This window comes from Coregonus lavaretus (assembly GCF_964263955.1).
Source record: "Coregonus lavaretus genome assembly, chromosome: 16".
Taxonomy (NCBI): Eukaryota; Metazoa; Chordata; class Actinopteri; order Salmoniformes; family Salmonidae; genus Coregonus; species Coregonus lavaretus.
This window is the reverse complement of record NC_140003.1, coordinates 37,801,043-37,828,909: the sequence shown is the minus strand read 5'-3', so window position 1 is coordinate 37,828,909 and position 27,867 is coordinate 37,801,043. Positions and strand designations below refer to the sequence as shown.

The window sequence follows — 27,867 nt, the reverse complement described above, 5'->3', positions numbered from 1 at the left end:
GTATCATACCCCATACACCTGAACACACACCACATAAATCAGACCAGCACAAGTGCTTATGGCTAGGGGTTCTTTCTGGACAAGCCAGAGTCTCTTTCCTAAATCCTACAAAATCCCTGTCAGCATTACACAGAAATCTTAGGTCTCTTGGCATCCATGTGTGTATGTGCGTGTATGTATGTATGTATGTATGTATGTATGTATGTATGTATGTATGTATGTATGTATGTATGTATGTATGTATGTATGTATGTATGTATGTATGTATGTATGTATGTATGTATGTATGTATGTATGTATGTATGTGGGGTGTTCTACACTGAGGGTACTTCAGCCAAGCGCAGTAGGATCCCCTGCTGGGTGTGGACGAACAGTGGTGACTCAACATGTCGGAAAATTCCAGAGAATCGGCAATGAATTGCTGTAAATCAGACTACAAATGTATTTATTACATTTTATATTCAAAACAGTCATGAAAATTTACATTTTAGAAACAAAATCCATATGTAAAAATCTAACTGACATAAAAGTTACAATAAAATCACCTAGGGAAAAATAAATAGTAAAACACAGGTAAAATAATAAAATGCGAGACCCTGTTCAGTCTGATCTTGTGTTAAACGAGGCTATAGTGGTGGGATGTAGGGCCTATCTATAAGGTGCAGAGGGGACAGACTCTGTAAAGGGACGTTCCACTGAAACAGTGAAGAAGAACCTGTTAAACTTCAGTGGAAGGCCCCTTTAATGCCCCTGCTTAAAACAAGCACCTAAGCAGACACTCAACAGCTACTGCAGCAAGTCCTTCATATTCATCCCCGGAGGGATTAACTTCATTAATGCAACATCCTTTGACGTTAGTGACTAATTTCAGATTGACATGATGAGACATCTGCATGTAATTTGAAAGGCCCTGCTGGCCTGTGATACAACTATAAAAGCTTAATTAATATTTTAATATAACGGGCTGAAATGTCAATTTCCTGGTTGCTCAGCATGAGCAGAATCTCAAGGTGCGTACCGTGCCTGACTACATTTCCCATGTTTCCTATACTACCCACTTGTGCCCGACTACATTTCCCATGTTTCCTATACTACCTAGGGCCAGGACAATACCAGTATCGCGATACTCGTTAGTATCGTGTCAAGGAAACAAAACATGAAGCAGATTTGACTTCTTTAGGAAAACAGCCCTAATGTTGGAAACAAACATCATTATGTTGTCATCCAGAGTCACATTTATTTATTTTCCAAGCTACAGCACACAATATTTTACATACGGTTGGTTTTTAAAGGACCAAAGAGTTGTCTGCTTTGTGTTTTCATTTTTGCCATGGAAAAAATATTGGGATACTGGTATCATCCCGGCCATAATACTACCCACCATGCCCTAACTGACTACATTTCCCATGTTTCCTATACTCCCCACCGTGCCCCTCTGGTGTCTGTAAAGGTGCAGCACCAGGTCCCTGATCTCGTCTCGTTTCCTCCTCACCTGTTGCCGTGAGAACCAGCGTTCTAGGCACAGGGGGAGGTCAAAGTGCACCACAGGGTCCTAAAGGGAGAAAGGTCAGGAGAGAGAGAGAGAAAAGTTGTATTTAGGTGTATGTCAGCATATTGGTTTGGTGAGTATGTTCTCATAAGAGAAACACGTGAGCAACCTCGCCTTAGACCTGAAGACACGAGCTTTAGCTCCGTTGGCTAACGTGGTTTTGAGTTGATAAGACACGACAAGAGTTCAATCCCCGGCTGGTTACAGGTGGGAGCATGTCAACTCCTATGCATGCGTGTTCTTATTCCATTCGTATTGTTACCTGCAGGAAGCTCTCGACATACTGCAGCAGGTAGAGGCCGCAGTCGCTGCTGTTGTCCTGGAGGGGGACCTTACAGTGGGAGCCTCTCATCTGCTCAGAACTGAACTCGCGCACAGAGCCCCGACGCACCTCCCACTCCGACTGCAGGTACCTGACACACACACACAGACAGACAGAGAAGAGAGTTGGTACATTATGGCTACAACACACCCATAAGGCACGTATTCACACACCCACAGGCAAACACACAACATTCCATTCAATTTGTAGATATGTAACACACACACACACACACACAGATAAAGTGAACAGACTCACTCCCGTAAGAGTTTGAAGACGCGCTCATGGAGGGAGAACTTGAGGGAGTCCATGAGGAGAATACAGGGTCTGAGGAGAGAAGAGATGTGCATATAAACATCTAGTTAAGAGCTCTAGAACACACCTTCTTTGTGTGTGTGTGTGTGTGTGTGAGTGTGTTGTCATCCACTCCCCTTTTACAGATGGTCTCTCTGTGACAGGTCTTCTCAGTGCAGTCCTAGTGAGAAGAACGACAGAATGTAAGACAACGACAGAGTGAGAGAGAAGGAAAACAACTGAATGTGAGAAATAGAGAACCAACAGAGATCCCTAAAGAGAGTTGTGTCTTACCAGGGGACCAGGAGGTGGCTGGAGTACTGATTCACCCTGTACCACGCTATTTGACACAACTAGAGAGAGAAAACATCAGCAGCATCATCAGAATTATGCTCCTCATGCTAAATCCCAGGACTTCAGCACTAGTATTTCTGCTGCTGCGGTTATTTCCTAACAGCAACCCTGTTCATATTGTAGTTGTTGCTATTGTCATTGTGGAAGTTATTGCAGCACAGTGATATAAAGAATGGAATGCATCATAAAAAAGTCTAATAGAAAACCCAGTAGATGAAAGCCTCTTAAGGTCCAGCCTCATTCTGTGTTTCTGTCTGTGACTGGTGTTGTGATTGTTTTTTTGATGACAAAAAGCCAGAGCAGCTTGTAAATAACTCTCCCCCTCACTGTTCTGGCTCCATCCTACCCACAGGCCACAGCCCTAGTTTTTCCACTCTGCCTATTTATCTAAAACATAGATTATAGTCATACTCCTAAACCTATGCACATTTTCACTAATGTTTGACTATTAAGGAAGTTTGACATAAAGATATGTAATGTCCTGTGAGAGACAGGATGACAGGACTTAAGTCATACATACCTGTAACTGTCAGTTTGTCCTGGTTGTCAGTGCTAGTCGATTCAGGGGTGACTTCACTGATGCCATTTAGCTTTTTGGACCCAGAGGCCTCATCTTCAGCCTGGGCCTCGCCTGGCTTCTCTCCCCCTGTTCCCCTCAGCGAGGCTGGGCTGCTCCCCTCCTCACACTGGGGCTCCTCCAGGCCAGGGAAGCAGATCACCACAAGGTACCAGTGGGCTCTGTCATACGAGGAAGAAAGAACTATGAGCCACACGGTTTATTTATTGATGTGTGTGTGTGTGTGTGTGTCACTCACTCCTGATTGACAGGCACAAACAGGAAGTCTTTCTTGAAGATGTCCACATGTCGTGTCCACGTCTTCACCCGCTGATGCCGCCTCTGCTGCGCTCTGGGGAGAGACAACACACGTCAAGACACACACACACACAAAGAAACAAAAAAACACACAACACAAAGATACAAATGCATAATTGATCAACTGAAATAGACACTGATATTACATCTTTTATACAGGATTAGTTCATGTTTGATATTGTGAGCTGCATAGGATTTGGAGGATGAGGACATTCCATGTATTTATTTCTGTCACTGGTGGGTGCCAGAAGGTATGCGTGCCAAGATAGCTGGGTGCCACTGGTGCATGATGGAATGTCCTGACTAGGGTGCAAGACAATACCATATAGGGTGATGCTATTGTGGTGAGGAGTGACACTCAATAATGATTGGCAACTGTTGGATAAAATTAGCTTGCAAACAAGCATATAAGCTAAGAGATTTCCTTTGTTCAGGAGTTCAGATAGCAAATGGGCCACACACGTGCCGTTTGCTATGTGAATTCGGTACCGCAATATTAAATACTTTGCATCAACTCTCCATGTAAGTGTTTAAGTCTCTTCTTGCATTCTGAATTACTTGATGCCAGATAAACTCATAACAGACAAACACACTTACGAGACGCTGGCAATGTCCTCACTGGCGTTGTCTCGGCGTGTGAGCTGCTTGTAGAAGAAGCTACTGAAGACGTGAGATCGTTCAGCCACATCCTGTGGAACCCTCTCCAGAAGCAGATACCTGTTGGGACAGAGACGGAGACATGCACGGGTTGAAACTGTCCCCCATGTTGGCACCAAACTGAGGATGTCACCCTTATGCGATCAACGATGTCACTTACTTGAGGTAGAAGTCGATGATGACATCATTCAGGAACTGGCCGTTGTCAAGGCACTCCAGATCTTCTGTTGTCACGGCGATCCCTCCTTTGGAAGGCGGTGGAGGAAACTGGATCAACCTGAGAAGGATCAGAAAGAAAAAAACTAAGCGTGAAAGCACATCCCTACACTAAGTATTCTCTACAGCTGGGGTTCCCAAACTTTTTCAATCAGGCCCCCCTTCCAGCATTGGGGAACATAAGGGCTCCTCCCTGCGAAACGTCTATTTCTATGGGCACAATCACTGTTCATGACACAAACTGTTCACACCCCTCTTGTTGGCGGAGAGAACATTTTGCAGTTTTAAAGCTAATTTTCTTGCAATTCTATACATTTTGCTATGTCTAATGTGCATTCATGTGATAAAAAACGTTAGCTGACACGGGCTAGTTGATCTGGACATTTCTGACAAGTTATAAATAGCTCTCTAAGGTACAAGACGAACTGATGATGCACTACCCAATTCCGTAATTGCACCTTGTGCATTCTTCTCTTACAACTTTCAAGAGTACGTTTTTAAAGCCGGACTGAGTTCCTTATTTTTATATGCACCTACCCTGCCAACCCCACAGTTTGGGAACCACTTCTCTACAGCAAGGGTCTCCATCTCAGGTCCTGGAGACCAATAGGGTGTGCAGGCTTTTGTTCAAGCCCAGCACTAACACACCTGTTTCAAAGATTCCACAAATCATGGGAGTTGTGTAGCTTGCCTGTGTGTGGGGCCCTGGTGCTTGTATCGGGTCCAGTTGGAGCCTGGCTTCGGGCCCAGGGACACGGAGTAGGAGCCTCTGGTTCTGCTGTGACACACTGTGTACACGGGTCTGGGCTGGACTGGACTCTCCTGGAGGGGTGACACATGACAGAGGAAGTGTAATAGGGTACACGTTAATAATTTGATCATTCATGTTAGAGCTTTTGTTATGGTTCAGCTTGATGACATCAGTCACACACACACAAGTCTCCACACCCAAACACACACACAAAATACTACCAACCTCAGTGAGGGGCACGCTCTCTGCCTCCCTCTGCTCCTCCTCCTCCTCTGTCTGTACCTCCGTCTCTGTCTCCAGTGGTGTCTGTGACTCTCCCTCCACAGTGTCCAGATTCGGCCCAGGTGTGTCTCTGTCCTGGTAGGGTTCTACGACAGGCTCGGCACTCTTCTGTCCCAGTAGGGAGAGCAGCTGGTGGTCCAGTCCAGTTCTACCGATCAGCGCCAGACTGTCGTCCAATGACAGGAGGGGACTGTGGAGGTCCACCGCCCAGTTGATGGGAGCGTTGCCACGGAGACCTGCGGCATCGAAGTGCGGGGCATTGTTGAGACAGATGATGTCGAGGATGGAGCGAAGTAAAGCACCCTCCACCCCCTCCAGAGGGGCACGCAGAGTCAGCAGGAGGAAGGGACTGGCCTGGCCTGTGAGCACACACACACACACACACATATTCAAAACACATTTGCATAGCACATGGGCATACACATGCTTGAGCAAACACCCACCTACCCACACACTAGTGTTGTCACAAGACCAGAATTTTGACATTGATACCAGGTTTAGTATCACGATACTTGATACCAAAACAACACAAAAAAAGGCGTAATAGAATGGCACTTGATCCAGACAGATCTGTAGAGTTCAATATCACTACACAGTGAGAGAGACAGGAGAGATGTGAATGAATAACGTTTTTGACATTGACTATGGTTTTTGGTGACAATCAGCTTTGAAATCAGCATATTTTGCATTATGGTACTAGGGTAGTGAATTGACGTTAGCTTCAGCTGTTAGCTAGCAAGAAAAGTTAGCCTACAAAGCTGTAAGCTACCGGTATCTCCTTGCATTGTAAAGTGTTCTAGCCTGTAATGGACATTGTTTTGCGAACAGATTCTACATGCTGTGTTGCATTATTCAAGTGTGTTAACTTGTGTGCAGCCTGAGTGGGGAGCTAGCATGATGCAGCCCAGACTCCCAGTGAGTGCAGTGGTTCCTCAGGACATGCTAGAGCTAGCAGTGAGTAAGTGGAGCAGGCAGGGAGCAGACACTGTGCGCTAGCGCTATTAGGGGACATCGGCTACGCTGATAGACAGACCTGATCCTTTCTCAATCAGTAGACGACGTGAGACAAATTGAGACGATTCCAGCACTGAACCGTTTTTCACGTTCTACTATCGAAAAAGTACAGAAGTTTCAGTATACCGTGCAACACTAACACACACACTTTGGTTCCAAAAGGCAGGCTCTCACCAGTGGGTGGTTCTAAGGCCTGTTTGATTGACAGCTCACTCAGGTCTTCTTGGACAGCGACTGCCTGGGCGTCTGACACGTAGAGGAGGAGGAGGGCAGGGGGAGGCTGCCCCATCTCTTCCTTGACCTCCCACCCCAGCCCTCTCTCCTGTAGCTCCTCCCTGTCCCAGACGCTGTACCGCCACAGCTGACAGCGCTCCACAGTCACCATCACCTCTACCTGGCCTACAGAGAGGGGGCAACAGTCTGGGTCACAGAGGGGCTAGCGACCACACACGGTCATGTTCAGGTTGGACCAAGTAATAATGGAAAACGATTAACGATTCAAGTATAAATAGAGGACCAGGACTGCATGGTCAACGGTGTGGCGAGAACACAAGCAAAGTCCAGGGGTGCTGGGTTACCTTTGATTGGTATGATGATTCTTTGGTTTGTGATCTGCAGAGGAAAGAAAGGGCCCCATGTCACATGACCACTGTATTGCATACCTATTCTAGTATGTACGGCATCTATTCTCCACAGTTCGAGCACGGTGTGCAGAACCTTACCATGAGGTTTCCGCTGGCCTCCCCTCGGACCCCCCCACAGTGCAGAACCTTACTATGAGGTTTCCGCTGGCCTCCCCTCGGACCCCCCCACAGTGCAGAACCTTACCATGAGGTTTCCGCTGGCCTCCCCTCAGACCCCCCCACAGTGCAGAACCTTACCATGAGGTTTCCGCTGGCCTCCCCTCGGACCCCCCCACAGTGCAGAACCTTACCATGAGGTTTCCGCTGGCCTCCCCTCGGACCCCCCCACAGTGCAGAACCTTACCATGAGGTTTCCGCTGGCCTCCCCTCGGATCCCCCCACAGTGCAGGGCAGAGAACGGTAGGCCCATACCCTCGGAGTCCTCAGTGCTGGGGAAATCGGCCCCAAACCCTGTCACCACCACAGGCACCACCTACAACACACACAGATGAGTAACACACACACATTGATGAGTAACACACACACATTGATGAGTAACACACACACACATTGATGAGTAACACACACACACACATTGATGAGTAACACACACAAATACATGTATGCAAGCACATAACAACCATGCTTTCTGATCACGAGGACACAAGAGAGTCCGGATAAGCAATGAGGCATAGAAGGGGTTCGTGTGAGAGACTTAGTTAATCAACGGATAGGTTTAAATGATGTGTGTTCACCTGTATGTGTTGCAGCAGAGGGCATTTGGCTTGTCCTCCTATGTTTTGGCTGACTGCAGTATGTGGGAGCTATAGTATCCCCACTCTGGCCTATAAACCTTGACAGGTAGCACGTGGTGGTTCTGCCCCCTGGGGCCAGTCTAATCATGAAACACCTTCCTCTACCCTGATCCCTCTGTTAGCAGCCCTTTGTGATATCACCCTAATCTATTTGCTTTCTTATATGACATCTTTTAACCAACTCAGCCCTTTGTGATATCACATCCATCTGTGCTTTTCTTTGTGATATCATCGAAGCCAGGTTAAGCCCTTTGTGATGTCACAGAATCTGCCCAGTTCCCAACCCTTTGTGATGTCATCCATTGTGAGCTCCCCCTGTTCTGCCCTTTGTGATGTCATCCATACATGCGGTAAAGAGGTCAATGGAACGCAGACGGTGGGGGAAAGAACATCGTTGGTGCACATTCAAAAAATCTGACCTTACAAAGTGGATATTTGTCAAATCTGTCATGATTTCTGTGTTCTAACATGTCCACAATGTGATGACTAAAATCTGATTTAGATATATTTGGCTGTTTTCACTGCATAATATTTAGAAATAGTCCTTTTCGGGTTAGAAAAAATGTCTGATAAATGCCAACTCCAGTTCATATAAGCTGGTAGCCATACAGAAATCAGTGGTGGTACTTGAAGACGTTTTTAATTGTAATGTAGTTGACTGGTGACGATAACATGAACATGTATTGGGGTTGACATCCATACAAGCATTATACTCTGATTTTGTGAATTGCACATATAAGCAATAGCCTAAATGTAGCCTAGGCTAATTTTGATGGGGGCAATGAGGGGGGGGGGGGGGGGGGGGGACAACGCCTGAGTGGCATTGCCATGGAATTTCCATTGTTTTGGTAGAATTCGATTTCTCTCTTTGCCGCTTCTACTGTGAGACCCCTATTCTGTCCTTTGATGTGTCATCCATCATGAGATCCCCCAATTCTGTCCTTTATGGTGTCATCCATCGTGAGATCCCCCTATTCTGTCCTTTGTGGTGTCATCCATCATGAGATCCCCTATTCTGTCCTTTGTGGTGTCATCCATCGTGAGATCCCACTATTCTGTCCTTTGTGGTGTCATCCATCGTGAGATCCCACTATTCTGTCCTTTGTGGTGTTATCCATCGTGAGACCCCCCTATTCTGTCCTTTGTGGTGTCATCCATTATGAGACTCTCGTCCTTTGTGATGTCATCCATTATGAGACTCCCGTCCTTTGTGATGTCATCCATTATGAGATCCCCTATTCTGTCTTTTGTGATGTCATAATATGTAAGAAGTTGTTTTTGCCCACCTGAAAGTCCATCTCTGCCACCACGTTGTCTCCCTGAGCATGGTTTCTCTGGGACTCACACTCACTAGTCTGTGGCCAAAGGACTGAACTGTGGGACGGGGTGACTACCTCCTCATCACTGGAGAGAAGGACTAAAACACACACATTAAACATACTGCAGTGAAATACTGGATATCAGCCTAATTATACTCTCTCTCACACATACGATGACTGTGGTGTAATGAACTTTGAAGGAAAGACGGGGACAGCAGTAATGCTGCTATGTTGGGGCTGCAGTAACTATACCAATGCCATAGTGTTGTAAGGCACAGCTAGTGCAATCACACAGATACAGATAAGACACTACATAAAATATTAAATACTTGCAGAGTCAGATACATGCACAGAAACACACTCAACACACACTTGGCATACTGACAAAGACAGTCACAAGCACTCACCCAGTGGTCAGTGTTACAGACAGACACGTAGTGTGTTTGTGTGTGACCGGGCTTAGGGTCGGTGCCCGAGGCAGAGAAATAGACTACATTATGATGTAACCATTCCAGGAGGGGGGGTTATTTCAATGAGAGTCAGGAGAAAACACACACACAGATAGACACACCAGGAGTGAGTGCAGATATGCATTGTACAGTATGATAGCTTATACGTAGCTCTATACTCACTTGGTTCAACAGGGCTGGGTTTGGGCGTCCTATCCTGGCTGGAGGACAGGCTCAGCCTCAGGGTTCCTCTCCTCTCCTTAACCCCTCCACAGCTGGGGTTAGAGGGGCTAGCAACTTCCCCGTCTTCCCCCACAGTGACTACCATCATGGTCCCGTCAAAGTCTGAGGGGTCCACCTCTACTTCTATGGATGCTACATTGGTGTCTCTGCCCCCCGTCCCCTCCAGACACAGCTGTTTGGGGGTCAGTCCTCCCTCGTCTCTGGGCTCCCTGGAGAGGCGCAGCACGCTCCCCCTGGAGCTCCTGGAGGCGTCTGTGGTCAAGCCCTCTGCCACTCCATCCTTCACCTGTCCATTACAGTAGAGCCCAGACCCCCTCCTCTGACTCTCCCTCTGGAAACAAGGAGAGATAAGGTGTTACTTTAGCCCCATGGCAGGTTGTCTAATGGTTTGGTTAGCAGCTTGCAGGTTTTTGGCGTCAGCCTTAAAGTCAGTCAATTTTAATGTCAGTATTTAAGTAACTACTTCCCGAAGAGTCTACCTCAGCATGTGCGGATTCGCTTGAACCTGAATCTGCCTTCCTAGTCCTGGTGGATTGTGGGTAAGACTTTTCCTGGTGCCTGTCCCCCTCAGTAAAGGTCACCTCCTCCAGGGGTTCCCGTGAACTGCGCCTCCCTGACACACCACTGTCTGCAGAGGAGAGAGACAGTGATAAAGATATCAAGCCAGATACAATAAATGTGTTGCTACTCTCCAGAAAGTAGGGCAGCAGATATGGAAAAACAAATGAACATTATTAAATGAACTTTGCCTGTGTGTGTGTGTGCATGTGTAAGAAATGCACATTCAGCAGGTCTTTGTTTTACAGCTCTACAAAAGTAAAAGGGTTTGTTTATGTACAACAGGAATACTGCAGAGCCTTTCCAATAAGGATAACCCTCAGAGAGGGGGGGATAGGGAACGCGGTAGCAGGGGGAGTGTGTGTGTGTTGGGGGACTCACTGCATCTCTGGTCCTTGCTGTTTTCCTCTCCTATTATAAGTTCCTTCACCTCCTCGTCTTCCTCTGACCCCCCTCTGTGGTGTGACCTAAACAAGAGCGAAAGAGAAAGTCACCAGAAAGCAATTATTCCACTGCATGGTTACCCTGTGCAGTGTTTTCACTCTTAAATCACTCACTAGCATCCTAAAGGGAAGATATGTTCCCTACACTTAACAGACTCCACATTAATCATCTACAGACATAATCGGCATGCAGTGTCCACTCTCCAACAGCCAATCGGAATTCAGCAACATTTAACCGAGGATTACCTCCTCTCCTTGCGGGTCGAGGTGGGTGTGGGGTGGTCGTGGGGTCTCTTTCGGTGTACTGTGAAATCTCTACAATCCTCCCTCCCCTTTCTCCTGCTCTGAGACACTCTCCTTTGCCCACTCCCCATCCATGACTCTCTCTTCCTCTCTCCAATTCCTGTCATCTTGCCAAGGCGCTTCCTGTCCAGGTAGTCCTGCCCCTGTTCCGTCTTCAGAACGTCCGTGAGGACCAACTGGAGCTGCGTGCTGAAGGAAGGAACAGAACCAGTCAGAACCTTTAGAGCCCTACGACCCGTATGTGACATTGTGACCCCATCTGACAAGCATCTATTAAATGACTTAAATGTAATATCTTGACCATTCTGGGTCATCTCTTTAAAAGTGAACCAATTGGGAAACTGCCCGTGAGACTATAGGGGGGAGGGGCAGACAGATGGAATGGGGTTGATCTGACCAGGCAGTGTGTCTGCGTGATAAAGATAAACGCTGCAGCTGCAGCTACAGCTATAGGGGGAAGGGTACCAAAGAATGTCTGCAGCATTGAAGGTCCCGAAGAACACAGTGGCCTCCATCATTCTTAAATGGAAGAAGTTTGGAACCACCAAGACTCTTCCTAGAGCTGGCCGCCCGGCCAAACTGAGCAATCGGGAGAGAAGAGCCTTGGTCAGGGAGGTGACCAAGAACCCGATGGTCACTCTGACAGAGCTCCAGAGTTCCTCTGTGGAGATGGGAGAACCTTCCAGAAGGACAACCCTCTCTGCAGCACTCCACCAATCAGGCTTTATGGTAGAGTGGCCAGACGGTAGCCACTCCTCAGTAAACGGCACATGACAGCCCACTTGGAGTTTACCAAAAGGCACCTAAAGACTCTCAGACCATGAGAAACAAGATTATCTGGTCTGATGAAGCCAAGATTGAACTCTTTGGCCTGAATGCCAAGCGTCACGTCTGGAGGAAACCTGGCACCATCCCTACGGTGAAGCATGGTGGTGGCAGCATCATGCTGTGGGGATGTTTTTCAGCGACAGGGACTGGGAGACTAGTCAGGATCGAGGGAAAGATGAATGGAGCAACGCACAGAGAGGTCCTTGATGAAAACCTGCTCCAGAGCGCTCAGACTGGGGCGAAGGTTCACCTTCCAACAGGACAATGACCCTAAGCACACAGCAAAGACAACACAGGAGTAGCTTTGGGACAAGTCTCAATGTCCTTGAGTGTCCCAGCCAGAGCCCGGACTTGAACCCGATCGAACATCGCTGGAGAGACCTGAAAAAAGCTGTGCAGCGACACTCCCCATCCAACCTGATAGAGCTTGAGAGGATCTGCAGAGAAGAATGGGAGAAACTCCCCAAATACAGGTGTGCCAAGCTTGTAGTGTCATACCCAATAAGACTCGAGGCTGTAATCGCTGCCAAAGGTCCTTCAACAAAGTACTGAGTAAAGGGTCTGAATACTTATGTAAATGTAATATTTCCAGGGTTTTTTTTATAATACATTTTCAAACGTTTCTAAAAACCAGTTTTCACTATGTCATTATGGGGTATTGTGTATAGATTGAGGTGGGAAAAAACAATTTAATACATTGTAGAATAAGGCTGTAACGTAACATAATGTGGAAAAAGTCAAGGGGTCTGAAAACTTTCCGAATGCACTGTACCTCTGAGGAAAGTACTTAGGGGAAGAGCCCCATCTGGTGAATGTTCGGAAAACTGCACTCAATGAAATACAGTGGCTTAATTCGTCCTTACCGTGCAAAGGGACGGAATTAGTTCACAGATAAAGACAAAGGCTGTCTCAAAAATGCACTATGCAGAAATCGCTCCGCTATATACTGGTTGCTAAAATTCTAATAGTACGCCTAATTTCAGTTTATGTGACAAAACAAGCAAGTATAGTGTAGAAAATCATTGTACCATCTAAACCGCTGTGAAATATATTTTCCATAACCAAAAATATTGTATTTTCAGCTGTTTGGAGCTGGTGTACAAAACTGAAAGTAAGACTTAACTAAACTTAAGAACGGGAAACATAGAAATAGCACACATAGAACAAATCTACTGCTTCTTAGACTTTGTTTCAATGAGAATTACATATCTATAACATATTTCTATGTGAATTTGGTCAGGCCGCCCAAAAAGTAACTTATTGCAGCTTTAATAACTGACCGTGTTATAGAGCAAGATCATCTATGAACAGTCAACAAGTCTAACCTAACCAGACTAATTATGTTTGCTTCCTAACATAACTCCATCTGTGGCTCCATAAATACTGCTCCTCACCAGTCCATTGCCGCTTGGGCTAAAGCCGCCTGGCCGTGATCAAAAGAGATGGATCCATTCTGCTGACAAGAATTTTGGAGTTTGATTCTGTTTCCAGCAATCTGGGTCCAGTGAATCTGTTGGGAGAAATGGAGGGAGAGTTACTGACCCACTGCGCGGATCACAATAACAAAACCTCATGGAACAAAGTTGAAGGCGCAGTCTGTCGTTTCATTACTTTTCTATCATTTTAATATTTGGGTGTATGAATGTGGTGTACACTTTGTGGAGAGGCCACAGGGGGGCAAAAAAAGTTACCCGTTGCACTTTCAAGAGGAGAAAGAGAAAGGTGACCCGTAGAGAATAACATCTACCTGTGACTCTTCATTCCCACATCTCAACTCTGAAGAAAGAAGGGTCTTGGGAATTTTTAGTGGACTTCCCTTCTAAAAAGCAGAAAGGGGCACTGTTAAAATGCTCACAGTTGTTGATTATAGTAATTGCATAATGGCTGAGAAAAAGACTAGGAATCCCAATGGACGAATATAGCCAGGCAGGCCAGACATACTTGAGAGTTATCCACCTTGTCAACAGCCAGTGAAATGGTTAGTGCTCTCTTATGGTCCATCATGACCAGGCTCTGGTGCTTTAGGGGTTGACCTCAGGCCACTCCTTCTCCAGGGCTTCCTGTCACCAACCCAGGCAGGGATGGTGATGCAGCAAACAAGCTCTGCAGCAGACACACATGATATGTACAGTATACATTCACCTTCATACCTGTTAGTTCACAAGTGCACAATCACACATACACTACATGACCAAAAGTATGTGGACACCTGCTTGTCGAACATCTCATTCCAAAATCATTAGCATTAATATGGAGTTGATCCCCCCTTTGGTGCTATAACAGCCTCCACTCTTCTGGGAAGGCTTTCCACTAGATGTTGGAACATTGCTGTGGGGACTTCCTTCCATTCAGCCACAAGAGCATTGGTGAGATCGTGCACTGATGTTGGGCGATTAGGCCTGGCTCGGAGTCGGCGTTCCAATTCATCCCAAAGGTGTTCGATGGGGTTGAGGTCAGGGCTCTGTACAGGCCAGTCAAGTTCTTCCACACCAATCTCGACAAACCATTTCTGTACGGACATCGCTTTGTGCACAGGGGCATTGTCATGCTGAAACAGTAAAGGGCCTTCCCCAAACTGTTGCCACAAAGTTGGAAGCACAGAATCGTCTAGAATGTCATTGTATGCTGTAGCGTTAAGATTTCCCTTCACTGGAACTAAGGGGCCTAGCCTGAACCATGAAAAACAGCCACAGACCATTATTCCCAAATGGTGAAGCGTGATTCATCCCTCAAGAGAGCGTGTTTCCACTGCTACAGAGTCCAATGGCGGCGAGCTTTACACCACTTCAGCTGACGCTTGGCATTGCGTATAGTGATCTTAGGCTTATGTGCAACCTAGGACAGACGGTTTTGAAGTGCTACGCGCTTCAGCGGTCCCGTTCATTGAGCTTGTGTGGACTACTACTTTGCGGCAGAGCCGTTGTTGCTCCTAGATGTTTCCACTTCCCAATAACAGCACTTACAGTTGACCGAGGCAGCTCTAGCAGGGCAGAAATTTGACAAACTGACTTGTTGGAAAGGTGGCATCCTATGATGGTGCCACGTTGAAAGTCACTAAGCTCTTCAGTAATGCCATTCTATTGCAAATGTTTGTCTATGGAGATTGCATGGCTGCGTGCTCGATTTTATACACCTGTCAGCAACGGGTGTGGCTGAAATAGCCGAATTCACTCATTTGAAGGGGTGTCCACATACTTTCATATATATAGTGTACATTGGTGATGTAGCATCACCAGGTACGTGCAAGAGCTATTATTTTTAGTCTGTACTTTGAACTTAATACTTTTGCCAGGAAAAATAAAACCATTGTTTCTATGTTTGTAATAGCAGCACAAGAATAGCAGCATCTTGACACGTGTGGTGCTGGTGCACATTTTTTCCCCCTGCATTTGCATGCTATGTTACTAGCAATTTGTAGCTAGTCCTCAGGTCGCTAATCATTTGCATTTCACTAAAGTTAAATACTGCTCGTGCAATGGTTCTCTTCGTGTGTGCCCTTTGACATTCTACAATATCATTCAGCAATGCACAGACACGCTAGCTAATAAAACCTGGCAAAAAGCTTCCTGTAACTTCACTGAAATTTAGCCAGCAAGCTAGCTAACTTAGCTAGCTAACTAGCAGATATCAACTTTTGTTCCCGATTCTCATACTTACTCAATAATACAGCGAGTTAGTACAACATACACAAACGTGACCAAAGAGCGAGGATAAGGGAAATGTAAACAGCTACTGTACACTCCAAATCATCTCGCTGATTAACTGTAACGCCCATAAATAGCTACACCTTGCGTTGTTTGCACAGGTTGCCGATGTTTTCACGCTTTCCTGGTGTTTCCGGAAGTGGACAATCTAGCCGCTTTAGCGCCTATAGAGAGAAATTAATAATGGTATCTTTTGGCTGGCATTTAAACCAAAGATGTTTTATAACTAACCCAAGCTAGACCACAGCCTGTCTTTTCCAATGGGAGCAAATTAATCATAGTGGGCAGAACAAGCATATATTTGCATATTTCCATTAGGGAACGCCTACTCTGTGAAGTACGCATGTGCAATAACTCAATTCATCCTTGCACTCCTTCTAAACAACGCAATCTTTAAAGACTTTGGCAAATGGTAAAGTCTACAAAACTTAGTCCACTCTGTCCGTAACAGATTCAAGTTTTGAAAATAGAAAACTGTATCGAGATCAAATGATTCATCAATGAGAAAATTAGCAGAATGTTGGCCAAAATCCATCTTGCTCAATCTTCTCCCACTGCCGGCCACTGGGCTTCCTCTCACCACCATATTTGGTAGTATGTGGAAACGCCAACCAAATATCTGTCTCATTGTTCTATCTGTGCTTAAACTCCGCCATGGGTCGTTGGACAAGGCCTATTGGGAAATTAATCAAGTATGGGTAGCTGAGAATGAAGAATCTTTCCCCAGTTGCCTCAGCTATAAAAAAAAAAAAAAAAGTTCAACTCATGGTTAGGCAGAGATGTGTCCATTCAAGGAAGAGTTTTTCTGACTAAGGCTTGTCTAGAGCCTCTTATTTGTTCTCTTGTCTTGACAGTCCCATGGGTCATTCTACAGATTCGGTGACATTTCAGTATTGTCAGTGTCCCAAGATGTACTAGTGTTATAACTTGTCAGAACATTTATCAAACTACACTTAAATTACAACATTTCAAAGTTTTACATGTTTTTAATATGGAGTAGAGAATATGATTTTAAACAGAGATGAATTTCAATACTTATATGTTTGCTTTTCTTAGGAATATTAAGAATTTCGCCTGTCCCTATTGACCATCATGCAAATGGCGTGACTCATTTTGAGTACACAGTGTTAAATAATAATGCTTTTTTTTTGTTAAATTAATTGTATATGCCCCCTTATTATGCATAATCCATTTTCTCAGCATAAGACATTTTATTTTCTGAGAAATTCAGGCTTTTACCCCTGTCCTTGTATTTCTTTCAACCCCGTAACGCAACAATACCCCCACTCACAATTAAATAATGGTTTGATCCTGTGGACATCATTTATGAGGAAGTGACATCATACAAGTCTTCAGAGAAGCCTGGTGTGACAAGTGGTAAGCTGCGCTCTCACTTTTTATAAGTATTTCATGTTTTTTAAGCACATATGGGCTTTGTCAATCTCAGGTATTCAACTCTGTTGGGGGGGATTCATAGTTAAGATTTTACCAAGAATTGTTTTTATAGCTATGAAGTATAACAATGTCTTTTGTTGAATAAGGCCATGTGGCACACTGCTAGCTGCTAGCATCCCGAATTAGCAACAGATTAGCACAAAATCTTCAACCCTGTCACATTCAACCCCATCACATTTTTCAATGTTACGGGGTTGAATGGCTGTTACAGGGTTGAATAGCTGTTAAATCTTAGCAATGTTTAATGTATATTGCTTAATACCAATCATATTTTCTTGTTGAATGTTTGTTGTTTACGGTTTTACAGTATCAACTAAAAGTACGAGGAATTTTTGAAAATAATAACTTTAAAAAAGTGACAATTAATTTGTTCTCTCTCCTATATACATTGACATATTTAGGAGTATTATCTGCAAGTTCATGTTCATTTTACTACATAGTGATTAAAAGGATACAATATTTAGTCTTGAAGAGTAAGCAGGTCATTGACTTGACCTTGACCTACAATTTCAGATTCAACAATGGAAAAAACAGCAGCAGAAAGGAAACACACATAGAGAGGAAGGTGAGGGACATCCGCGCGCCGGTGGTCAGGTAATTCTCCTGGACATGGGAAGGGAGCACCAGATGGTGTTGGTGCAACCCTAAAAAGAACCGCAGACAGGCTGATAAGTCAAGGATGTGACATCCCAAATGCTCATACTCTGTACAGGGTCTTAGAGGAGAACAACACTGCCATCAAGCTTTACTTCATTGAAGACGAGGCCATCGAGAAAGCCGTCCAAGGTATGCCAGCCAATTTGCCAGTAGTTCCATCCACAATGCGGATCCACCAAGTTGTTTGTGTGGCTGCAAGGCAAATTGCCTACCGTGATGTAAGCTGTATGTGCACAGTCCACAACAAGAAACTGGAATGCCAGTGTTTCAATACACAACATTTCACATTTACCCCTAAAGTTACATCAGTCGTGTCACAGAGGGAGGTTGATTGGGCAAATCCAGACATATGCGGGAAATGGTGCGTGGCCAAATATGATGACGATTTCTATCCCGGAATAATTCTAGCCACAGATGAATCCCATGTGCAGGTCAAATGCATGTGCTGTGCTGGACCAAATAGGTACTTCTGGCCACTTCTTGATGATATCCTGTGGTATCCATTTGAGGACATCTTGGAACACATTGATCCCCCTAAACCGGTGACTTTTAGGCACATGGAAATACAGAAGGAAGTGTGGGCTAGGCTCTCTCAGTAAAAATGGTGAACAAACTGTAGGCTTACCTATAGGTTATTAATGTTAAGATGTTTGCTTAATGTTCAAACATTCAAACAACACAGACATTCCTGCCATTACTCTGGATATTTCTATGAAATCAATGAAAATGTTGTAACTGTTGTTAGTTTATTAATGTGTTTTAATCTGTCTAGATTTAATCTTGATTGTTTAAAATTTAAAAGCTATGTTGACAGTAGTTTAAAATGTTAAAAAATGGCAACATGTGACCTATATAGGTTATCAATGTTAAGATGTTTGCTCAATGTTCAAACAGACTCCTGCCATTATCAGATGGATATTTTTATGAAATCAATGAAATGTTGTTACTGTTATTAGTTCATTAATGTGTTTTACTCTGTCTAGCTTTCATCTAGATTCTTTAGATTTTAAAAGCTATGTTGACAGTAGGTTAAAAAATGTTTAAAATGTTTAAAAAATGGCAACATGTTAGTGATCTCAAAAGATAAAACATATGACACGTGATGCTTTTCACTCAACCCTGTTACATGATTTTCAACCCTGTTGCGGTGCATTCATCCCTGTTACGAGATTATTTTTTTACATTTTTGTATTAAATACACAAAATATAACATCAATAGTGTTTTTATTGTGTGTATTAAATCAGGGTAAATAAGGCTATTTCAATTTTGTCAGGAATTACGCAGCATTCTTGCACATTTCTTGCGAAAATGTGGAGTTAGATTAGAAATTTCTTCATCGTAAACTGGAAAGGATGGTGCTGGTCAGTTTTTCTTGATTTTCTCTTTAATTACAATTTGCCATTATTTACAAGGGACATCTAAACTGTGAGATTATGCCAGAAGCTGATCTCATGCTTATTGGAAAAATGAATAGTTGAATAACAAAATGACTGTGACGGGGTTGAATTAAATTGGGACTTGTTTGAGAAAATAATACAGAATAATAACTTAATACTCTACATTGAGATGGGAAAAGGTATTTTCTATCAAGTACACACATTACTTTGTCACATCAAATAAAAAAAAGCTTAAGATTTTAATGTTCATTGTTTCATCCTCCTCAATCACAAAAGGCACCGAATCTGTAGAATGACCCCCATATCTATTCGCTCCCAATTAGATAAGACACTGTTTAACTTTATATGGAAAAATAAAGCTCACAAAGTGAAAAAATATGTTCTTACAAACAGTGTGGGCGGTCCTAATATGTTGTACTTCACCACTTTTAACCAAGTCTTAAAGATTTATTGGATAAAGAGTTACTTTAAGGACCCAAACAGCTTTTGGTTTACAAAACCAAATCTTATTTTCAATTAATTTGGTGGCTTAAGTTTCCTTTTGCAGTGTCCTTAAGCAGGTTAAACACTTCCTGTTAAACTGGCTGATTTCCACAAACAAATGCTTAATTGTTGGTCCCTTCTATACAAACATAATTTCCCCCCTCATATGTATGTTATATGGAATAATCTTATCATAAAATATAAAAACAAGTCACTGTTTTTAGAACATTGGTTTAGGAAGGACATTTTACTTGTGGGCCAGCTGCTCAACTCAGACATCATACAATTAGTTTTTAAGAATGTATGAGCTCCCTGTCTCACCAAAGGAATATGAAATGGTGTGTAAAGCAATACCAGATGGTGTTCTAACCCTTTTCAAACAAACTGTGTTCAATACAGATCCATCACTTTGAACTATAGTAGTTAACAGTGTCTCAATTACTGATAAACAAAAAAATCTATAATTCATTCATTAGAGAAGCTTTTTATGACAGTGATGTTCCAATAGCTAAATGTAGGTGGAACATCGGCCAAAGGAATGGACTTTATCATACAAATATGTGCTCACAAACAAAGTGAGGGAAACACTCTTTAAATAACTCACAGATAATACCCATCTAACTCACAGATAATACCCATCTAACTCACAGATAATACCCATCTAACTCACAGATAATACCCATCTAACTCACAGATAATACCCATCTAACTCACAGATAATACCCATCTAACTCACAGATAATACCCATCTAACGAAAGTATCCCTTGGGCATTTGTTTTTCCAATGTGTCTATGTGACTATGTTCTGGGTGGATCTTCGACTGGATTTGGGTAAAAGATTTAGTAGGGACATCCATCTGCAAGCTTGTGATCTTCTTTTTGTTTTTGATAGTCCAAGATTCTCCACTAACGAAAAGTATGTGATAAATTTGATTATAATTCTTCCTAAATACCACATCCATAAAAACATAAAATAAAATAACATCTTATTCAATCTTTTTTAAGGTAGACTTAAATAATTACTTTGCCACATTGAATACTATGCTCTGTAAGAATAAGAAGGTATTGAAATCAATGGATACTCCTAAGCTTTTCAATTTCTTTGAATGTAAAAACCCTGTATGTGTTTCTGTTTTTGTGTTGACCTGTTTGTGATGTTTTGTGATACAAAAATCTATACATCCTTCTTAAAAAATGTAACACATTTGAATTTTTATCCTTCAAAATGTATGGAATTTCAAATAAAAATAAATTAAATTAAATTAAAGTATGGGTAGCTGGAACCCAATATGGCGACCGGAGTATGAGCGAGTGGGTGTGTCGAAAGGAGTGGGCATATGGACAGCGAATCAGCTAATTGGGCAGATTTGTTGCCAGTAAAGACCGTTTTGCGTGGCAGATTGGGCTGCACTACGAGTCGATAGTAAACCGGCAGCGACCAGTGCTCCGGTGTTGTGCCTGCCGATTTAAAGTGCTTCCTATTGGGTATCATGGCCGTGGACGGGCAAAGGTGTGCGTTTGTAACTACGAACAGCTGACACAAGCTTAGTCAAGTGTCAGTTTTTCTATTAACATATAATTTCGAGTCGGTGTTTGGTTTTCGTATTGACGAAACGTGAAGAAATCCGGTGGAGGTATTTGAGCAACATTGGGCTATGACTGAAGCAGAGATGGGTGGAAAGGTAGGTGGGTTAGGAGTTGAGGAGGACGGGATGGAGTGTAGTGGTGGAATATGGAAAGGTGGAGGTAGAGTAAAGGTTAAGAAGAAGAGGAATCCTGAGGAGCCTTTGCAGGTCTTGTCAGAGGAGAGTAGTGACGTCTCCCGAGTGGCGCAGTGGTCTAAGCTGCGCCACTAGAGATCCTGGTTAGAATCCAGGCTCTGTCGTAGCCGGCCGTGACCGGGAGACCCATAGGGCGGCGCACAATTGGCCCAGCGTCGTCCAGGGTAGGGGAGGGAATGGCCGGCAGGGATGTTGGTAGAGCATGGCGTTTGCTTCAACCACTGCCGTCCAGTTTGATCCGGCATGCTACTATCATCCATACGTTTACATACCTGCTTGAGTGAGCGCCTTCTCATACTGTTTAGCATACTGTTGCAAACGCCAGGGTTGTGGGTTCGATTCCCGCGGGGGGCCAGTATGAAAAATAAATAAAAATATGTATGCACTCACTAACTGTAAGTCGCTCTGGATAAGAGCGTCTGCTAAATGACTAAAATGTAAATGTGATGAGGGAGGTTCGGTTCGCAGTGTTGTACTGAGAGAAGTGGAGTTCAAGGTGTTGGTGAAATGTAAGGACCAATGTGGAGTCACAGCGGTGAGTCTGATCGCGTTGACTAGAGATTTGGAGAGTAGGAGAGGTTGTGTATGCTAAAGTTCTTCGTGATGGAAGTTTGGTGGTGGTGTGTTTCAATGCTAAACAGTATGAGAAGGCGCTCATACTCAAGCAGTTATGTAAACGTGTGGATGATAGTAGCAAGCCGGATCAAACTGGACGGCAGTGGTTGAAGGGAGTTATTACAGGAGTTCCAGAAGTTGTTAACATGAAATCAATTAAGGACCACTTGAAGGAAGGCTCCAGATAACACGAGATGGGAAGAAGGTGGATAGCTTGACAGTGCTCTTAAATTTTGAGGATCTGGTACTGCCAGAAAATAATTATGATTGGGTATATGAGTTACTATGTGCGAGCATATGTTCTGAAACCATTGCGTTGCTATAACAGAGCAAGGTTTGGGCATGTGGCGGCGGTGTACAAAGGCAAAATGAGATGTGTGGGGTAGAACATGCATATCCGGAGTGTGGAGACGGGGTCCAGTTAAAGTGCTGTAACAGTGGGGGTTGTTCAGTGATGAAAGACAGGCGGAAGTGAGGAGTGAGCGAAAAATCTTGTATGTAGAAGCAGTGAAGGTAGTTCACGGAGAAACAATCAGGGCACCTAGAAGAGCAGGTATTCCAGGGCAGATTGAGATGCAGGTTGGGCGTGATGTAGGGAGCAGAATGGGGGAGAACACAAGAATGCTAGTAGACGTGAGGAAGGTTGTTACATTTGTGACAGCAGCAATCAATTGCACAGAAAAATTACAATCGAAGACTAAGAAGATACAGATCATAGTGGAGCAGGCAGTGAGGTATTTTGGGATCACAGGATTGACATGGGAAAATGTACAGGATGATCTCAACTACCTCAACTAGCCGGTGCTCCTGCACCGGTACCCCCCTGTATATATAGCCTCCCTACTGTTATTTTATTTTACTTCTGCTCTTTTTTTCTCAACACTTTTTTGTTGTTTTATTTTACTTTTTTATTAAAAATAAATGCACTGTTGGTTAAGGGCTGTAAGTAAGCATTTCACTATAATGTCTGCACCTGTTGTATTCGGCGCATGTGGCCAATACAATTTGATTTGATTTGATTTGATCAATAAGATTGAGAATCAGTCCTGCCAGCAATCATGTATTGGTTAATTTTCATAATGGTGTTAATACTTCAATGGAATGTCAGAAGTTTGATGGCTGATGGGCAAGAGTTCAAAAAGTTTATTGAGGAGTTACCAGCCAAACCTGATGTGATATGTCTCCAGGAGACATGGCTTAAACCTACTCTAGATGTTATATAACAAGGTTATGTTGCAGTCCGTAGAGATAGTAGTAGTCATCTGAACTAAGATCATTGTGGCTGACAATATTGTATACCTATTGCTGGACAAGTTACATACTGATAATTTCTGTGAACATTACCATGCGTTCACTGTGTTTGATGGTGTTTATGACAAAGTTGTTGTCAAAGTTGATGATCTGACTGTTTTCACTGTGATGCCTCTGTGATGCACCTTTTTCATTTTAATGTGCCTGTGAGGCACTTTTCACTTTGGCCTAAATAAATGAAACAAAGCAGAGTCACTACTCTTGTAAGGAATCCTTTATTGCTCCTTTTTAAGTCACCTACAACTTGCAGGCTTGATTTGAGTGGGAGAGAACCAGACAAAACATTGTTATTTCCTAGGGTGAATATTTAGCACTTCCTGGTGTCAATTCAGCTACAGGATGCATTCTCTAGAGTTGATCCTCAACACTGAAAGGTGTTGCTCCTTAATACTGAGGGTTTTGAAAATACACTCCCATGGGTCATTTGAACAACTTCTTAAGTGTTATATCTTAACACTCAGTGTTTCAATATTAACACTACAAAAAGTGTTACATTAACACTGGGCGAGTGTTTTAAAATTAACATTTACGTCATTTAGCAGACGCTCTTATCCAGAGCGACTTACAAATTAACACATTCAAATGTGTTTTGAACCGTGGGCGATAACCGCTGAAAACGCTACGCACTGAGAAGGGTTTTCGAGCGCTACATAGATATGAGATTATTTTTATCCAAGTCTATGTTTAATGGCTTTATTTTGGTTATAAATTTACATGTACAGTGGGGGGGGGGAAGTATTTAGTCAGCCACCAATTGTGCAAGTTCTCCCACTTAAAAAGATGAGAGGCCTGTAATTTTCATCATAGGTACACGTCAACTATGACAGACAAATTGAGAAAAAATAGTTCCAGAAAATCACATTGTAGGATTTTTAATGAATTTATTTGCAAATTATGGTGGAAAATAAGTATTTGGTCACCTACAAACAAGCAAGATTTCTGGCTCTCACAGACCTGTAACTTCTTCTTTAAGAGGCTCCTCTGTCCTCCACTCTTACCTGTATTAATGGCACCAGTTTGAACTTGTTATCAGTATAAAAGACACCTGTCCACAACCTCAAACAGTCACACTCCAAACTCCACTATGGCCAAGACCAAAGAGCTGTCAAATGACACCAGAAACAAAATTGTAGACCTGCACCAGGCTGGGAAGACTGAATCTGCAATAGGTAAGCAGCTTGGTTTGAAGAAATCAACTGTGGGAGCAATTATTAGGAAATGGAAGACATACAAGACCACTGATAATCTCCCTCGATCTGGGGCTCCACGCAAGATCTCACCCTGTGGGGTCAAAATGATCACAAGAACAGTGAGCAAAAATCCCAGAACCACACGGGGGGACCTAGTGAATGACCTGCAGAGAGCTGGGACCAAAGTAACAAAGCCTACCATCAGTAACACACTACGCCGCCAGGGACTCAAATCATGCAGTGCCAGACGTGTCCCCCTGCTTAAGCCAGTACATGTCTAGGCCCGTCTGAAGTTTGCTAGAGTGCATTTGGATGATCCAGAAGAGGATTAGAATGTCATATGGTCAGATGAAACCAAAATAGAACTTTTTGGTAAAAACTCAACTCGTCGTGTTTGGAGGACAAAGAATGCTGAGTTGCATCCAAAGAACACCATACCTACTGTGAAGCATGGGGGTGGAAACATCATGCTTTGGGGCTGTTTTCTGCAAAGGGACCAGGACGACTGATCTGTGTAAAGGAAAGAATGAATGGGGCCGTGTATCGTGAGATTTTGAGTGAAAACCTCCTTCCATCAGCAAGGGCATTGAAGATGAAATGTGGCTGGGTCTTTCAGCATGACAATGATCCCAAACACACCGCCCGGGCAACGAAGGAGTGGCTTCGTAAGAAGCATTTCAAGGTCCTGGAGTGGCCTAGCCAGTCTCCAGATCTCAACCCCATAGAAAATCTTTGGAGGGAGTTGAAAGTCTGTGTTGCCCAGCGACAGCCCCAAAACATCACTGCTCTAGAGGAGATCTGCATGGAGGAATGGGCCAAAATACCAACAACAGTGTGTGAGAACCTTGTGAAGACTTACAGAAAACGTTTGACCTGTGTCATTGCCAACAAAGGGTATATAACAAAGTATTGAGAAACTTTTGTTATTGACCAAATACTTATTTTCCACCATAATTTGCTAATAAATTCATTAAAAATCCTACAATGTGATTTTCTGGATTTTTTTCATTTTGTCTGTCATAGTTGACGTGTACCTATGATGAAAATTACAGGCCTCTCTCATCTTTTTAAGTGGGAGAACTTGCACAATTGGTGGCTGACTAAATACTTTTTTCCCCCACTGTATATGATATTAAATAATAAATACTTTGAATTTGATAAAATTACACTAATATTTTAAGTACATTCTTCCAATATACAATATTCATAGTATCAAATGACTTGATATGTAGGCTAGTCATGGTCTACCTAACATGTATAATTTCCAACTTTGACTCGGGTAGATGTGACATAGTACATGTAAATCTGTCTCCCTCTGTTTAGTATGATATGTTACGTTTCATATGAGATATATTAATTTGTGGATTTCCATCTATTTCGTATATGTTACGAATTTGCAATGCGCATTAGTTGAATTTAAAACATACAATCCACCTGCAGTGAAGCAGCTCAACTATCCAAGACCCCCTCAGAGTCCCCTCCCCAAAAACCTCCTCCATCCCCCACCCCCATCTCCAGCCCCTCCGAGGCACCATCCCCGCCCAACCCAACCTAACAACTACCCATCCGATGTGCCAACAACCAATCAAAAAGAACTGAGAAAAAGAGATGAAAATAACAATGTAAAACAAAAGATATCAAAGACAATACAATTTAAACAGCAAGGCCGTTTGTGTGCATGTGTGGCACTATTTGTGCATGCGCATTTGTGAATGTGAGTGCATGTGTGATACGAATTCCAATTTGTTGTGACTAACTTTAGCTAGGTGGCTAATGCTCCTGTTAGCTAGGTGGCTAATGCTATTACTGCTAGGCTAGGGGTTAGAGGTTAAGGTTAGGTGTTAGGTTAAAGGGTTAGGGGAAAGGTTAGCTAACATGGTAAATAGTTGCAAAGTATCAAAAAAAGTCACTCCCCTCTCTTTTGCCCTCAGAACAGCCTGAATTCGTCGGGGCATGGACTCTACAAGGTGTTGAAAGCGTTCCACAGGGATGCTTCCCACAGTTGTGTCAAGTTGGCTGGATGTCCTTTGGGTGGACTGTTATTGATACGCTCAGGAAACTGTTGAGCGTGAAAAACCCAGCAGCATTGCAGTTCTTGACACAAACCAGTATGCCTCGCACCTACTACCATAACCTGTTCAAAGGCACTTAAATATTTTGTCTTGCCCTTTCGCCCTCTGAATGGCACAAATATACACAATCCATGTCTCAATTGTCTCAAGGCTTAAAAATCCTTCTTTAACTGGTCTCTTCCCCTCCATCTACACTGATTGAAGTGGATTTAACAAGTAACATAAGGGATCATAACTTTCACCTGGTCAGTCTGTCATGGAAAAAGCAGGTGTCCTTAATGTTTTGTACACTCAGTGTATAACTGTACCAATTATAACATATCATACTAATTTGAGTGTCCCGAATTTACATTTGCTGTTACATCTAGCTGTACATCTATCTAGCTATCTACATTTGAAACCCCACCTCTTTAAGGAATACCTGGGATAGGATAAAGTAATCCTTCTACCCACCCCCCCACCCCCCCCTAAAAAAAAAAAAAAAAACTAGAAAAAAAAAAAAAAATGTGTAAAGTGGTTATTACATTTACATTTTAGTCATTTAGCAGACGCTCTTAACCAGAGCGACTTACAGGAGCAATTAGGGTTAAGTGCCTTGCTCAAGGGCACATTAACGTCATTTAGCAGACGCTCTTAGCCAGAGCGACTCACAAATTGGTGCGTTCACCCTATAGCCAGTGGGATAACCACTTTACAATTTGGGGGGGGTTAGAAGGAATACTTTATCCTATCCCAGGTATTCCTTAAAGAGGTGGGGTTTCAAATGTCTCCGGAAGGTGGTGAGTGACTCCGCTGTCCTGGCGTCGTGAGGGAGCTTGTTCCACCATTGGGGTGCCAGAGCAGCGAACAGTTTTGACTGGGCTGAGCGGGAGCTGTGCTTCCGCAGAGGAAGGGGAGCCAGCAGGCCAGAGGTGGATGAACGCAATGTCCTCGTTTGGGTGTAGGGACTGATCAGAGCCTGAAGGTACAGAGGTGCCGTTCCCCTCACTGCTCCATAGGCAAGCACCATGGTCTTGTAGCGGATGCGAGCTTCAACTGGAAGCCAGTGGAGTGTGCGGAGGAGGGGGGTGACGTGAGAGAACTTGGGAAGGTTGAACACCAGACGGGCTGCGGCATTCTGGATGAGTTGTAGGGGTTTAATGGCACAGGCAGGGAGCCCAGCCAACAGCGAGTTGCAGTAGTCCAGACGGGAGATGACAAGTGCCTGGACCAGGACCTGCGCCGCTTCCTGTGTAAGGCAGGGTCGCACTCTCCGAATGTTGTAGAGCATGAACCTGCAGGAGCGGGTCACCGCCTTGATGTTGGCG

At 43.7% G+C, this 27,867-nt stretch overlaps 1 protein-coding gene across 1 annotated transcript; it reads right to left on the bottom strand.

Moving 5' to 3' along the window:
- Positions 1–420: 420 nt before the first annotated feature.
- Positions 421–15,834, bottom strand: LOC311143835 (sentrin-specific protease 7-like). The gene is made up of 23 exons (XM_084179717.1): positions 15,552–15,834; positions 13,836–13,997; positions 13,642–13,713; positions 13,289–13,404; positions 11,010–11,255; positions 10,702–10,787; positions 10,242–10,390; positions 9,703–10,093; positions 9,038–9,168; positions 7,301–7,429; positions 6,892–6,925; positions 6,488–6,712; positions 5,243–5,658; positions 4,958–5,088; positions 4,211–4,327; positions 3,991–4,110; positions 3,335–3,427; positions 3,040–3,257; positions 2,460–2,518; positions 2,254–2,346; positions 2,130–2,206; positions 1,812–1,962; positions 421–1,552 (listed from the first exon to the last, which is right to left on the bottom strand). Exons 2-23 carry the CDS (start codon positions 13,896–13,898, stop codon positions 1,388–1,390), a joined length of 3,282 nt encoding a protein of 1,093 aa, XP_084035843.1. The 5' UTR covers positions 13,899–13,997; positions 15,552–15,834; the 3' UTR covers positions 421–1,387.
- Positions 15,835–27,867: the final 12,033 nt, after the last annotated feature.